At 32.9% G+C, this 17,442-nt stretch overlaps 1 protein-coding gene across 1 annotated transcript; it reads left to right on the top strand.

The window, feature by feature from the left end:
• The first annotated feature begins 11,503 nt into the window (after window positions 1-11,503).
• LOC124361995 (protein TsetseEP-like) lies at window positions 11,504-16,392 on the top strand. The gene is made up of 3 exons (XM_046816126.1): window positions 11,504-11,625; window positions 13,956-14,006; window positions 15,436-16,392. The coding sequence occupies exons 2-3, from the start codon at window positions 13,956-13,958 to the stop codon at window positions 16,219-16,221; spliced, it is 837 nt and encodes a 278-aa protein (XP_046672082.1). The 5' UTR covers window positions 11,504-11,625; the 3' UTR covers window positions 16,222-16,392.
• The last annotated feature ends 1,050 nt before the right edge of the window (window positions 16,393-17,442 follow it).

The raw sequence follows: 17,442 nt of genomic DNA, 5'->3' as shown, positions 1-17,442 counted from the left end.
TTGGGTTTATCAAATTTGGGTTTTGACCCAAAATAAGAACTTGACGCGTTCTTGGGGTCCACAATATTGTCATGTAGACTACTGTCCTCAATGTGGCTGCATTCCAGGTTGAGAAACTCAATTATTTGTTCAACCGAGGGCAAAGTATGAAGCTCTTCCTTTTTTCGAAACTGTTCTAGGCGGGTGACCATCCGATTATCAATCTTGCGTAATAACAAGGCTGAGAGAAGTGGGTTGTTACTAGTGATGTCATTGTTTAGTGCTTTAAGTGATTGCGTATGTTCGTGAAAAAGATTAAGGAAAGCACGGATATTCTTCACAGATGTGCTGGAGATGACAGGAAGGTCTAATATTTGATTCAAATGTAGTGTGAGTAGACGCCTAGTATTATGGTAGCGATCCTTCAGCAGCTGATAAGCGATTGCATAATTTTGCTCAGTTATATTTAGCGACTTTATCAGAGAGAGTGGTTCGCCTGAAAGCACGCTCAAGAGATATTGAAATTTCATTACATCGCTTAAGTGCGCATTGTTGTGTACGGCTTGTTCATAAACGTTGATGAACGTACAGAAGTCCAAGGCAGCTCCGTCGAAAGTTTTTAATTCCAATTTCGGTAGCCGGACGTTGACTTGAGGGGAGGCAGGCGGAATAGTTTCGCTTTTATTAGCTTTAGCTTGTCTCTTGGTCTCAATCATAAGCACGTTAGCAGAAACGTAATCAACTAACTCGTCCACGCTCGCTAATGCGGAATAGTTAGGTGTATAGTCGGAATCTACTTTTAATTCCAACTCGTGGCACAAGTCTAATATTGCTGAAAATTCCTGTCTAAGTCTCTGAATAGATTTAGCTCTGACAAGCAACTGCTGAAGTATATTTGGATCGGAAGTCTTCTTAGTTAAATCATAGATACTTTGTATCTGAGAAAAGAGGTGTTCTCGCTTTGCATTGGCCACTTTAAGAGACATCGCCATGTTGAAAGTGTTTGTAGAAAAATAATCAATTTGAGTAAAACTTCAAAGGTGAAAAGTAAACAAAATATTGTCCTCTTGAATTGAGACAGTGATAAAAATAGAAACTAAATTATTTTCCTCTGAAGTATTTTCCCCAAGAAATAAGAAGTATCTAAACAATATAATACAATGAAATACACTTTAAAAAATATTGTTTAGTTTTTGAGGTAAAAACTCAATAATAATGCAATAAGTAGAGTAGGCTCGTATAGGCCTATAATATAGTTTTGTTTTGAGAAAATAAAATACACTGTTATTATGGAAAAACGTAAACAAGACAAGTTGTTATTAAATAATAAACAACAATTAAGGTTATTGTTGAGCTAAATTCAGCTATAATGTAGCAGAGGCTCTGGAAACATTATGAGCACATACTACATGTAAACTGTCAGTGGTAAAAGTATGGTAGTGTTGTGACAGTAACCATAAACCATGCATACATATGCGTGAGCAATGTTCAAATAGAAATTATAATAAACAATTGTGAGCAGTAAGTAGCTTTTTTTTTCTTTTTAAGCTGAGACTAGAATATAGTGTTGACAAAATAAACATTTAATTTTGCAATCAGGGTGCAAGTCCTGCTCAAGGTAAAGTGACAATAACCAAGATTGTTTATATTTAACCTGCTTAGAATAATGCGTATTACAAGTAGGGCTGATAACCAACAAGTATTGAGAAGCGGCAACCATTAAACACAGTAATCAGTTCACCTGTGCTGTAACAGTCTGAAAGCTTGTTTGTCAACAAAACAATGCAGTCGACAGAGCACCACAGCTGATATGATCAGACGTCACAGCTGATATGATCACAGCTGATATGACTGGAGAGGGGATTGGAAAATCGATATGCACGGACTTTGCAATCGTGAAAGAACCTGAAACCACACTTTGAAATATGCACTGTATATAGCTTATAAGAGTTGAGATTGCACTGATATTCACCAATGGACTAAAGTTCTTATTATCCGGCCCGGAGGACCATGAAAAGAATGGATTTTGGTTATAGAACCGTGAAATAATATTTTAGAGGCTCGATTAAGAAGGACCACTTCACACTAGGCAGTGAAGACGCCGAACACACTGATTTTAACAAGAGTTCACTAGGTTACACATAATGAGTTTATGAACAGTGCATATTCAAATAAAGTATAAAATAAACAGTTACCTTTATTTTCATGAGAGGTACCTAACCGTAGTCTGCTGTTGTGGAGGGCCAGGTTGTGATCAGTAAATGTGGAAATAGGCTGCTGTCTTGTAGGCAGGCGTGAAGACGGAAGATGTCCTTCACGGATTCACTCACGCACAATACGACCGCAAACGAATAGTTTATAACACTGTGGCCAGTCCTGTAGAGCACGGTAGACGCGGGTGTCCGGGAGCAGAGACGTTCTGGTAGAGATTGCCAATCCAGAGCACTGACTTTAATGTTAATGTAAATGTACAACAAATAGAAATAAACTAATAAGTTAAATAAGAGAGTAACACATGGGGGAGAGAGTAATTATGGTAAGCAGTGGCTAGAGAGTACATAAGTGCCCCAGGCGGGATCGAGAGTATAATGAGCAAGCGTGCCGTCGCTTGCAAGGTGGTCAATTGATAAGTCAACCGTTGTGATTGATTGGTGAGTTTACAGTAAACAGCTGATTCGGGAAACAATGGTTCATTGGTCTGTCACTGTACGTGAATATTTTAATCCAGTAAGGAATGGTATTGTAGGCACTAGGCCGCAGAAAGAGATATAGAATTAATGTAGTATATACAGTTTAGTAAAATAAAGGCAAATATAGAGTATAAGTTGCACAACAAATATATGCATAATTATTATTCAATGAAAGTAGCCTTTTCATATAAGGCAATAAAAAAAACAAGTTATTTACGCAATAATACTTAACAAAGAGGTTCTTTAAAATCCCATTGATTTTTAGGTTCTTCATTAATATAGAAATTAGGGTTCAACTGAGAAATGTTTTTAAATGATTGTAAAAATAAAGGTATCTTCTTCTTTTCCCAATACTGCATATCCATATATGTCGAGTTTAAGTACATCAAACCGAAATAAGCAGGATGCTTACATTGGGTAATAATCTTGTAGATTAATCTTTCAGTCAACATATTTCTTCTTAGACTTAAAGGTATTATTGCTGCTTCTGCATGCAAAGCTATAATGGGGGTAGATCTGAAAGCTCCAAGTGCAATTCTTAATGCTTGATTTTGAACATTGTCTAGTTTATTCAATTCAACTTTGGCAATGTGTCCATAAAGAAAGCAACCATAATCTAACTTACTTCTGATAAGACATTTGTAAATCTGCAGTACAAATTCTGGATGCGCTCCACTTGTTCTGCAACTAATTGATTTCAATATATTTAAATCCTTTAGACATTGTTGCAATATTTTATTAATATGAGTCTTGAAAGTAAGCTTATTATCTATAAAAATACCCAGAATTTTCATTGTATCAACTAGAGGTAATCGGTGTTCCTTTATAAAGTATTGTAGGTCAGGATCAACAACTCTTTTTCTGGAAAAGATAATTATACTACTTTTCTGGGCATTGAATTCCATGTGTAACGTTTCAAAATATGTAACTAGATTGCGTATGGCTTGTTGCATTTGCGTGTGTACTACATCATAATGTTTATTTGAAGAATATAGCAGAATATCGTCAGCATACTGTAGAGATTTAATATGTGTCGGCAAAAACGAATTTATGTCTGATATGTATAAGGAGAATAACAAAGGACTAAGAACACAACCTTGAGGTAAACCACTGTTACTAACTCTAGTGCAGGTAAACCTAGAATCAATGAAACTTAAGTGCCTGTTGATAAGCCAGTTGTGGCAATAAACCAAGAATTTAGGTGGAATACCTAAATTAGACATTTTATTTATCAGTGCTGGTATAAAAACATTATCATAGGCACAGGATATGTCCAATGATGTAGCAACAGTAGTTTCTTTATACGACAGGGCTATTAAAGTGTCTGTTATGAAAGTAATAAGATAATCACTGCAACCTTTCATTTTTCTGAATCCATATTGAGTGCTAGGAATTAGATCAAATTTTTCAATAAGCCATTCTAATCTGTTTTTGATCATTGAGTTAAAAATTTTAGCAAAGCAAGAAATCAATGAAATTGGTCTGTACGATTCCTCCAGATTTTTATCTTTAGAAGGTTTAAGTAGGGCAACGACCCTGATGTGTTTCCAAGTTGTAGGAATGTCAGTATATCCATTCCAGACATCATTAAAGATTTCTAGGAGCATGTTAAGGGCATTAATTGGCAAACATTTAATCATTTTATAGGAAATCCCATCTAGGCCAGGTGATGTGTTCTTTTTTTTACTGTTAATAGTTAGTTGTAACTCTTTTAACGTAAAGTTTGTTTCTAAATGGTCATTTGTTGATCTATATAATTTCATTTCCATGCATTGCATTTCATTAACATGGGGTACATAGTCTGGAATTATGTATTTCATGAAACCCTCACACAATTCCTCATTGTTATTTATAACAGCATCATTATGATTAATACTATTGTTACCTTTTAACTTCTTCACTATTTTCCAAGCAAATGTACTTGATCTTTTTTCCCCAATATCTTGGCATAATTTTTCCCAATTTAATTTCTTGGCCAATTGAATTACTTCTCTAGCCTTCAATTGAGCTGTTTGATATGCACGGTAGTTAACTGCATTCATTTGCTTCTTGAATGTAGTGAATGCTAGCCGTCTTTGGGCAACAGCCCGGGAACAATTGTCTGTCCACCATAGTTTTGGTGAAAAAGCTTGCCTTGAATTATTTGTGGGAGTTTTAACTTTGGGAATAGATACTTCACTAGACTGTATAATAATATTATATAGTTCACTCATTTTATATTCAGGAGAGATTGGTTGTAGCTCCCTAATTTTTGTTTCAATAGTCTTAGTGAAAAGTGGCCAGTTTGCTTTTTTAAAATTAAATTTATTGTTATTAATATTACTAAAATCTGGATTATACTGAAATGTAAGACTTGACACATTAAATTGTATACTTATAGGAAAGTGATCACTACCCATAGAGTCCTTACATATTTCCCATTTTTCCAGTAAAGCATGCATATTTGGTGACGCAAAAGATAAATCAAGGGTAGAAGAATGATGATCTAAGGAGGGAATTGTAGTGTGACTGTGATCATTAAGCAAAATAAATAATGAATTGTTATATTCATGAAAAATATCATTTCCTCTTGTGTTAGGAGTAATTGCTCCCCAGTATGGATGATGAGCATTCATATCCCCACATAATAATGTAAAACCTTGATCTTGATTGAATAAGTATTGTTGCCAAAAACTTCTTTCAATTTTATTTGAAGGTTTACAATATATATTGTAAATGTAAATAGGTTTCTTAAAATTAGTTATTTTAATACAGATTAACTTTATTATATTGTTGTTGTAGCTAGATATTTTTGTATATGTAACGGACTTATGTAAAATAACTGCAACACCACCGTATCCATCAAATCTATTTACCCTTTCAATATTGTACATGTTATCAGTAATGTAATCTTGATCTGTTAGCCAAGTTTCCTGAATCATACACACATGGATGTTGTTCTTTGTAATTGTATGCATAAGTTCTGACCATTTGTGTTTAAGTGATCTTGCGTTCCACTGAAACACGTTTAACCTATTTAACATGTTTAACAGTTGCAGAAGATGAACTATGTCCTATAATGGAACTTTTATTTGTGTTTTGTTTAAAATTTCTGTCCATGGAGATATTAGTTTTTGTATTAATGTTATTCTCCCCCATTTTGAAAGGGGCCAAAAAATCATCAACTTGTTTTTTTGACGTGAATGAAATAGGTGTGGTTCCAAGTTTCAATTGTATCTCCTCTATTTTTTTATTCACCAGGGAGCGTAAGTATTCGTTTCCTGTTCCGTACGCTGACTACTAATGTCAGGACTTACTTTTTCCTGGGTTGGAAAATCCGTATGAGTTTTTGAATTAGGTACTGTATTAGCTCTGCTGCCACTAACACGATTAGGATGTAAGACCTTGGGCTTATAGTTATTATTTTTATAGCCTATCCTATGATTTTTGTATTTTTGTTGGCCTATATCTGAGGGAGTATATGTAACATTATAATTACTCTCACTGTTTTTGCTGTTAAGCTCGGAATAACCTTCTTCAGTTAAGGGCGAGAACATGTTGGCAGTTTCTAATAGGCTATTTGATTTAAACTTAATCAATGGAAGATCAGGAAAGTTAGTTTCATATGTGCGGGTTTTGGTGGCAGTAGCGTAAGAGTTAGGTCTTACAACATTACCTCTAATTTTTTTATATGTTATGGGGAAAAACTTGCTAGACGTATGATAGTCCTCTTTCATCAAACTCATCCTATCCTTAATGTTCTTTTGACGGGTATATTCTGGGCATATTTTCGAGATGCTGCTGTGTGGACCTAAGCAATGAATACATTTTAAAGGGGTCTGACATTTATCTGTATGAAAACTCTCACCACAGTTTCTACATAGCCTATTATTAGTACAGGGTGTGCTTGCTACATGTCCATAGGCAAAACACTGAAAACATTGTTTAACAGGAATGATGTAGTTATCTACCTTCATTCGAACATAATTAAGTTTAACATACTCGGGTAGTCTGTCCGAGTCAAAAGTAACCTTTACAAAAGATGTAGGAACTAGTTCGCCATTAATTCGTCTTTTAATCCTATGAGCTTGAATAATATCCACCTCACTTTCTGTATCTGCAAGTATTTCATTCTCTGATATTTCTCGCTCTACATATATGACTCCTACAGAATATATTCTAATTGATGGTACAAAAACATTGTAACGAGTCAAATATTGAGAGTCTACTAAAATATTAGCTGCCTCATGGTTTTTACATGTTACCAAAAGATTTTTTCCTGAACGTTCTATGTGTTAAATGTCTTCATAATGGTTCTTGATTATTTTACCTATTGTAAATGGGTTTAATTTACGTTTTTCTTTATCTTGAATGATAATTTCAAACGGCCCTTGATTGTCAGATTTGTAATATCTCTTGATAAATGCTTTTTTAAAGTTTGGTAAAGTTTTGTTGTTGTCCTGATTCTCAAAAGTGCTACTAGCATCTATATCTCTTTTTCGTTTATTTTCATTAATTTCTAAAGTAGAACTCTCCATGTAATCATGATCGGGTACAATAATAGGGTGGACAGCTCTCTGTACCTCCATATTCTCCGTCTCGACGGAGCTCAGGGCCGGACCCTCCGACATGTCAGGTCAGGCCCCGTACACAGAAGGAAATTAAATCAGAAGTCCACTAATAATACAAAGTAATACAGATCACTGGGAAAACTACAGCAAAGAGCGCTAGTTACTTCACCAAAGTTCGACCGGGGTAATGACTGACCACTATAACCTAACCTCTCATTAAGCGTCCAACTGAAAATAAGACAAAATCCATAAAGAAATCCAAGTAAACTCACAGTTTATCTCTCATTAACAGTTTGACTGTGAAGTTAAAAGTTAAAGTAATGAATCACAATAATTAACACCAAAAACGAAACTAAATTATCAAGATTAGATCACTTGACATGTGAAGTGTAAACAAAACTGTATGTGAATGTATATTTATTTGTTTTGTTTATTATTTAGTTAGAGGTTAATGTTCACACTGAAGATGGTTTATACCGAAACACGTGTCTGAAATAAAAGAATTTTAAAAGGATTTTAGTTTACAGTTTATTATTCTAACATAAAGATAGCCCTATAATGTGGAGTTCATAACATAACAGATATGATAAAGATAATTAACAATGTATGAAACATATTGCATCTATGAAAGAATATGAACAATTTATGGTTAACAGAACACTATTCTACATTAACAGATACAAAAGAGTACGATTCCTCCGAGGCGAGCCTGTTCAGAGAATTCTTACATCATAATATAAGTAACACATGCCAATTTTAGTATAAAGTAAACGTATGAAATGAAAAAATGTAATAGTTTTATTAAGCTCTATGAAATAAATCGCTTATGGTATTGATAACATATAATTCACTAACAACAAAAACAAAAAAGAAGAGTGGTTCAAAGTCTAATACAAAAAAAAGAGTGCAAGAAATACACTAAAATGCTTACTAATAACAATACAAACAAACAGCAATAAACTAAATAAAGCAGTTACCGTTACTGATACATAACGCTAACAGAATTTGAATATAATTTAAAAAACTTAAGAACATATGCATATAATATAACGGCATATAAATAATTACTGAGAATAATTATCATCAGAAAAACTAGTTGCATGCCCGTAACCTTTCCATTTCAAAGATCATTAATATATACATATATATATATATATATATATATATATATATATATATATAATGTATGTACCGTATATATCTGTATATCTAGAAAAACACTGATCCCAGAACTGAGCCTTGTGGGACTCTACTTACTATAGCTCCAAATTCTCCTACATCTTTAACTTTTACACACTGGCTTCTCCCAATCAAAGTACTAAACAAATTAAGAACGACACCCCTAATACCACATTTATATAATTTATTGAATAGAATTTTATGATTAACTGTGTCAAACGCTTTGGTGTAATCTAGGAAAAGCCCACTTACAGAACATCCGTTATTTATACCAGATTATACTTTTTCCATAGAATTAAGTAAAGCTGTCTGTCTCTGTTTTCAAACCCTCTCGGAAACCAAATTGGTTCTTATTAAAAAATTATATGCTGTTTAAAAGCTTAATACTTTTCTTTTCACGCTTTTTCACATATTTTAGAAAAAGACGACAAGAGTGAAATTGGTCTATAGTTATTACACTGTTACGTTTGGTCTTTCTTAAAAACCTGAATTACAATACTAATACTGATTACATACTATTCGGAAAACCCACATTCTGAACGCTAAGATTAATAAAATGCAATCGAACGTTACTAATTGTGGGATAAATAAACTTTGTTATTTTAGAACTAATACAATCAATGTATTACATTGTATTCAGCCTACAATACAGGCTGTGTATTATTATATTCAGGCTGTGTGCGATTAATTACCACATGTAAATCTATCTAGACCTGAAGACGTGAAAGACGTTTCAATGATCCAACAGCCTAAGACAGCTCATTTTCCAAAATCGGTTGAAAAAACATTGAATTACATGTGGAATAGTCATCAAAGTAACTATTATAATTTAAAAATGTACTTAACTTGGAACCATTTCCCCTCTGTTCTGATGATACATTCAGAAAATATTTATTCAATTGGATAGCAATCTGCGAGATTTCATCAACAACTATACCATCTATTTCTAGACTCGTATCAATGTCAGTCTATTTGTTTTCTTTACTATGATTGCTTTCACGATATCCCATGTTTTAGGACTGTTTTTGTGTTTCTAAAATAGTTTAGTATAATAATCATTCTTTAACTTTCAAATTTCAGAGTTTAGTTCAGTTGAGTTGAGTTTATGTAATCAACTTCAAATGATATAAAAATAATATTATTTGGTTGTTTCATTTTTTAACTTCTTTAATAGACTATCTCTAGTTTTTATGCGCTTAAATATAGAATCACTTATCTAAGGTTTCAGCTTAACAATATTTTTTCTAGCTCTTGATTCTATTTTACATTTAGTAATTATAATACTTCACTGTTTAAGAAATGTATCAAAAACATTAGAAAAATCAGCCTGTAGAAAATCTCCATCCCAATCTTTTATATCTAGAATCTCTGTAAGAGTTTATACGGTAGGCCGTATGACTAACATTAACTTTGGCCTTGATATTGCTAAATGACCCGCCCACAATTGTCACCGTCACAGCTGTAAGACAGTGATCAGTGATGTCACAATCGATAACCGAAGCTTTTTAAAGTAATACAATACGTATTTGTAATTTTAGAAAGAATTTAGACAATACATGTTTGAGATGTCTCAGCCTTACGAGTAAGAAAATTAATTAAAGATTGTAATCCAAAGGAAGATAATAATAATTTGTACTCGTCAATTAATCTACTATTGTCTAATTTTGCTGTGCTAGGAGGGCCCAAATACTACCCTTTCCACAAATAAACGCTATCTGTGTGGAGGGTTGCGTTTACGTGCTAGCCGCTGAGATTAAGGCGCAAAAATCTCTTTAACAACTTTAAATTCACGATTTCGATTTGCAGATTAGTATTGACAAATACGTTATTTTAAAAAACACTATGGCAATTTAAAAACGAGGATAAGTTCTATTATAGCTATTATTTGGCATGCTCTTGCCATTTCATTCCACCACACTGATGACTGTCACAAAACAGACTGATTTTAGCGAGTGCGATGAGTAATTTGAGCCAATACAATTCCTGAAAGGAGAGTTTTACACATGAGTGACAGGAAATGTTTTCGGGACGCAGCGCATAATGATACCCCGCCACCCCACCCCCCCAAACGATAACCATACACTACAGGACACGCGCGCAGCTAAAGTTCTCAAACTGTACAGATGGGCCAGTGGATCTGGGCGCGCGGCCGAGGCTTTACTACCCATCCACGAAACATTGACCTTACCTACGCGCTGTCATTCAGTGATTGATTTAATAGAACTGAACTACCGGAACACACATTTTATTAGGATATAACCACCAAAACAGTAAATATTCCAGTTCTTGCCTTTTGTGTCATGAGAATAACGAAGAATGGGCTCTAAGGGAAAGCCCAATGTTCTTGGAAAGACGCCCCTTTTCCCGCCGGCCCGCGCGCATAGATCCATTGGCCCATCTATAGGATAAGACTGCGGCTATCTTACCGAGAGGACACGGGTTAGATTTCAGGGAAGCCATTAAAAGTTTTAAATGAGTTTGAACCGTTTTATCTTAAGAATCTCTTAGTGAATCACATTAGTGTATAAAGAGTCCCCTCACATAATATTTCTGAAATATATATTGGAATTCAGTCCAGTTACTGAGTCAAAGTGGTCTAAATGTGTCTCAAATATTACATGGTACACAATAGGAGATAGCATGGCTAAAACTGATATTGATATTTCCAGGACTTCCTAATGGGCTTCATTCAGACAAAATTAAACTACATGTTAATCATTGTTGTTGATTTTTTTTATCCTTGTAATAAATTGTTTTATGATTTTGTGTCCTGTGATTACAAAACAACTAGTGAGTGAATGTTTTATCTGCCTTACAAGCATTTAATGCAATTTAAACTGTGGGGTTTTATGAACAATTCGAACTACAATCGGCCACCAAATTTGATAGAGTCGAGTTCGAAGATATCGGAGAAGACCATTATCTCTCAAACGAGCGAGTATACGTAGGACGAAATCATTACTAAAGTCAACGGTCTGTACAATCATTAATTAATGAAATAACCACGTACCATTGTGTGATACCACTGTCATGATAACAATACAATTGGTGTTGAAACGAAATCAATTAACTCAAAGTGGGTTTTAGCGTGCCGTTGGCTTTAAAGTACGTCTGTTTACGGTCGTCGGTTCTCCAAATTACCACTTTGATAGTAAATTCGTTCACTTTACTGGCCTATATAAGAACACAAACAGTCTTGTACTATTATTGCCACACCAACTGTTAAGGTATTGTCTTATCACTTAACACTAGAATAGTTGATAATTTTTTACACATAAGATCGATTTATTAGAAAATTAGCTTTACTCATTAACAGTCTTAGTGGATCTAAAAAAAAAACTCTATAACAAAATTATTTTAATAGAGTGCCACTGTAATTGAAGAAAAATCATGTTCATGCTAAATTATTAACAAACAAAGGCTTAAAAGAACTTTTTTTATTTTCTACTATTACTTCATTTACTTTTTTTGTTAAAAGAGTGGAGATTAGGTTGAAACACCTGTTAATTGCGGAAAATTTACTGCCTAAGTAATGTGTAAAATCTACTTGAAAAAAAAACTTAAAATCCACTGCAAAATCTAATATTGCTCATATTAAACGTCATGAACAAACTACAGTAGAATTCAGAAAGTATAAAAATGTTGTTTACTCAGTAATGAAGGAGGCTGTTAAAGCAAAACGAGAAGTGTGTTTAATACCACCAAAACATGTATATTGTTTTTTTATTCTGTAATCAAGCATCGAAATTACTTTTTGGAATGATGGCTCCAGAGAGACAAAAATATTGCTTTACAGTTAAATAGAACAAAATCAAGACCTGATGTGTCAAAAGTCGAGTACTTATTAATTTTTTTTAATTCTCTGTTTAAACTTACTAAATATTAGGTTTCGGATTGTTATAGACACTGGTACATGGTTGATCCTATGTTCTTTTACTTTTAATAGAAATGGTGGAGAAATCTATGAACATCGAGTAAAAATCATGGACACGTAAAGTTTTTTAAACTTTGATGATAAAAGATAATTACCAGATATGTGCCATTGTGTTCATAGGAAGAATCATTCGAACCCAAATATTTTATTATAAATTAAATTAGTAGAAGGATTAGTACAACGCATCTCAAAATTATGTATTTTTTATGTTGCAAGAATAAATAACTAATTTAGACTCTTTTTATGGGATAGGGGTTATGTACAAATCCAAATCTATCGTTTGGTATAAAATTGTAGAAATTTATATCTGACGTAACTAAAATAATAAATAAGTTGTGGTAACACACAAAGTTAAAAAAAATCGTATGCATCAGGCTATACGGTTTTCTTAAAACACATCGAATCCTCAAACCGAATCATTATGGTTTTTGTAAATCATCTAATACGTACATTTTTTAATTAGATCAGTATTCTTTGGGTTCGAGACAAGTTAATGCACGACCATTTAGAGTTTTTGTTAGTATCACAAATAACAGAAAAAATCAGTATTAAAACTATAAAAATAATTGACTGTATAGAAATCAGGTAACAAATGAATGAAAGAAATAATTGTATTTTGGAATTAATACAAATTTCAGTGTCTAATTTTAAGAAGTTATGTTGCTCTTAATTTATAATAAGATAAATGTATAAGGATGGTAAATATAACCCCTGAACTTATATTAATACTACTTTAAAACGATAACAAACTATAAAAATTTTAAATAATTCAGAATTAGATTGTTTTATACTAGATACAGTAGATGAAGATAAAATATTACATTTTTTAAGGCAATAATGGTTTTAATACGTTTTTATTATTATTTTTTTTAATTTTGTATTATTGTATTGTAATATCCAGCATATACAAGTCCTTCTTTATTTTTATTTGGAGTTGTTTTAACTTTAACTAATTTTAACTTTACTTAGAGTTTACGACTATCTTTTTTCATTTTTTTCCAACCAAAAGTTTGAAATGTAATAATCTTCTACATTTTCGAATTGTAAAATGTATTTTATATTTTTTCTATACATTATTGAAGAAAAGTGGTTATTTCTTTTTATTATTATATTTTCTTTCATTCTAATCCACTTTTTAAATATTCAAATACAGAGTCATTCATATCTATTCCTTACCCCCGTCGTGGTGTGATCTTCAATAAAATTGAAAAATACGTCTCTCCCAAAGCCACGTACTAGTGACGCCACTGCGTGATTTCTTTCCACCAAAATAGTTGAACATTCGTATTTATTTTGGTGTTAAGCTCTTTTTATAGAAGGGGGGAGCTTTTTGCCTAAACGAAATAACACTGATTAAAATATCTCTAAAATTAGACTTTGCGTTCCAAAAACGCGCTCACATACCACATATCGTTAAAAGTTGATATTAAAATTCGGCTTTCTCCTTTCTCTTGTTAACAAACACTCCCATGATAGTATAAGTAATGAGTTTATGTAGTTGATAATGGATTATGACTGAATATTACTAATTATAATGTAATTATATCTTGCTATGTATATGTAGATGTTAAAAAAATTTAAATGAATTTAATTTCATAACTCTCTCCCAATGAATTGTTTCAGATGCGATATTTGGCATGGACTCTGGTGGTGATCATAGTGTGGGGCTTTTCGGTACGGTTCACAATAAATAAGATAAAATTACATTTAAAAAAATATTAATGTTTTAATTTTTATGCAATACAAAAATAAAAATATAATAATAACAATAATTAATATTAATATTTATTTTTTCAATATTTTTTATATTTATATTTTTTATATGTTTATTTTTTTATTTGTTAATATTTTTTATTATTTTTACGTGCAGCAATAGAGGCACGTGTTAAAGTGACGCGTCCATAACAAATCTGATTATTCTAGCTGATTATTCTATGGTTTACAATAAATAAGATAAAATTACATTTTTACAAAATATTAATGTTTTAATTTTACATGTTTTAATTTTTATGCAATACAAAAATAAAAATATAATAATAATAATAAATAATATTAATATTTATTTTTTTCAATATTTTTTTATTTTTTTATAAATGTATTTTTTTATTTACTTTTTTAATTATTTTTTATTTATATTTTATTATATTTTTATATGTTTTAATTTTTATTTGTTAATACTTTTTTTCCGTGCAGCACGTGTTAAAGTGACACGTCCATAATAAATATGATTATTCAAGCTAAACAGTTATCTAGGTACATCGCTGACAGGCAGGATTCGAATAGTAAATAGCTTACTAAGGCATTGCTAAAACATATGGGAGCAGTATAGTATAATACAAATTACAACCAGCCTAACCGACCACGCTAAAGGTTGACCCCCTTTCAAAATGCATAGCACTCAAAGGACAATCATATTATTTATTTGTTCACACATAATATATACATTATCATGTTCAAATCAAATCACGTACGGGTATTTTAATGTGATATTTATTAATAAGCAGTTTTACTGCAACAACGTTATAACAAAGTTACAAAACCTGATTTACTCTTGAATGTATTAAAATATCCTTTTTTAAGTTTATATAGATATCATATTTAGTCACCTTTACAGGTCTTAGATTATCACAGTTGATAAATCAATTTTGAAACCATAAAGAAATCGTACGAAAAATATGCTTTCAAATTCTACTGTAAACTGTGGTTTTTATGGTATTGCAATAGAAAGGCCATGGATTTACGTTCTTATGCCAACCGAGAATAATTTTAGTAGTGAATTTATTAACAGGGATCGGTACATCCATATAGTGTACGAACGATGGGAGGAATTTATTACATGTTCCGCAGTTATTTCCATTCTATTGAATGATACGTAAAGAATACCAAGAATACGATACAACTATTCCTTTGACGCACAGTCCGGAACCCACTACGAGGAAATTGGGGTTAAAATTAATTTTTCATTAATTAATTCATTACTGCTTTCAGTGGATTTTGTGAAAATAAATTACTAGTATAAACAATATAAATAACACCATATGTGTTGTAAAGCACTTTATGTATAGTATTTCATTTCGGTTACTAATAAATTATTGTTTATCAGGCAAACTCGAGCCTTGCAGATACTGAGTTAGAAGAAAACCAAGTAGAGGCAATCGCTGAAGAAGAGGGCTCGAGTCTTCCCGAAGATTTACTCGATGGCGAGACGGAGGAGGAAGGACTGAACACCGCCGGACTTGAAACCCGCCGAAGACGCATCAGAAAGCTAAAACCACAGCCTAAGCCAGCGCCACCGCCAGCGCCAAAGCCAAAACCAAAACCAAAACCAAAAACAAAACCTACAGCAAAGCCAACACCAAAACCTACGCCAAAAACAACTCCAAAGCCGACAGAAAAAGCAACCACAAAGCCGACAGAAAAAGCAACCCCAAAGCCGACAGAAAAAGCAACCACAAAACCTACAGAAAAACCAACGTCCAAATCTACACAAGAACCGCCATCACTTGAAAAAGGAAAGAAATCCGAAACTGAATACACTGCTGATCCGAAAAATGACGAATCTTGGAACCAATTTACCAACTCATTCTTATATGGATTAGGTGATGGAGTGGGTTCTGAATTAGCACATCAAGCTGCAAATACTTTACTGACATGTCGACATCAACTAATAGAAAAAAATAGCACTAGTCTTAATGACTGTGATCCGTTTATTGACTTACAAAATGATTTGCAAGAGAAAGAAACCAATGGACAGGAGGAAACAACAGATGTTCAAGATGAAACATCAGATGGTCAATATGATTCATCATATTATTTTGTACCGAACTGTTTGCCAGGACTGGCTAAGCAGCCACCCATCCAGGACGCAGTCAATCTCAGCGTTCCTTGATCTTTCGATAGCCACCGTACCAATTACACTGCGCCAGTAACTGTCGAATTTACTATTTAAAATGTTAGATTTCTGGATCGTTTAACGACTTTAAGGATAAGAGAAGTCTCATGATTATGTATGAGGTATTAAATACAAGTTTTAAAATTAAATGAATCCCACATTAGAGTACAAAGTGCAATTTAATTTTCCTATTTTCCAACAGTAAATACCGAATCTTTTCCTCATAATCGAATTAGCTTAGTCAATCGTGTAGCTCAGTGAATACCATATTTTATCAGACTGTCCTCTGATTGTTACAATGAGCACGATGGTAAACTATATCGAGGAGATAAGGTTTCTACAACTACTGCTAAAGGTTTTAGACGTTATATATAATATTAGTTAAATAAGAGGTTTTTTTAAATAAATAATATTGGTGAGCGTTAGCGAAGCCTGTCACTCGACGGGCTGGAAATATTTAATTTCTGTCTCATGATATATCGAGAACGAACTATAGATTTGAAGTGTTTCGAACAGAAACCAGTAGAGATTTGATTTTCCGATCAATGGTTGGCTAAAGATGTCTTGAATTGGGTGTTTTTTAATTACCTTTAATTTTGGAGGACCACCGATTTCTTGACATGAACGGAAACCGGTGAGAAGACTTGATGGTGAAAGTGTCTGATAAGGATGTCTTGAAGCACAGGATCACCATATTACGCAATCGAGAGTCTTTCAATACAGCTGCGGAGGCGCGAACTAGCGTCTTGAAATGGAGAACCCCGATTGACAGTCACTGTTTTACGAGGGGCGAATAGGGACATAATTTATGTTAATTACTTTGGGGAATGGATATAAGTAGAAGTCTTTACAGTCTTTAATGGGGAAAGCGTATATTGTCAGATTTGGCACTTTTGTACGACATGATAACAGGGTTGTCGATGTCGATGTGTTCAGAATGTCTTCAAAACAAGGAAACAACTATTTGCTGACAAAATCAGACGAAGGGAACCTATTTTTTTTCGTGCGTCTTAAAGAGAAACTTGGTACTAATTGCCTTGGTGCTGAAAGAGCTGCAATATAAGGTAACTTTGATGGTGAACTCTCAACAAGTAATAGCAAATTATCTGATATTAATGACCAAGTGTAATTAACTCTCCTTTTTAGAAGGGTTTTCTCACTAGAAGCAGACAGGAACCGTCTACAGTGGCCTGCAAAAACCGAAAAGAATATAATTCA

The sequence above is a fragment of the Homalodisca vitripennis genome, chromosome 5 (genome assembly GCF_021130785.1).
Source record: "Homalodisca vitripennis isolate AUS2020 chromosome 5, UT_GWSS_2.1, whole genome shotgun sequence".
Lineage (NCBI taxonomy): Eukaryota > Metazoa > Arthropoda > Insecta > Hemiptera > Cicadellidae > Homalodisca > Homalodisca vitripennis.
The sequence above is the reverse complement of the archived record's forward strand: the minus strand, read 5'-3'. Positions and strand labels throughout refer to the sequence as shown.

Coding starts and splice junctions, on each gene's coding strand:
- LOC124361995 (XM_046816126.1), top strand. CDS start 13,956: ATGCGATATTTGGCATGGACTCTGGTGGTGATCATAGTGTGGGGCTTT. Junction 14,007..15,435: donor TCATAGTGTGGGGCTTTTCG/GTACGGTTCACA, acceptor ATTGTTTATCAG/GCAAACTCGAGCCTTGCAGA.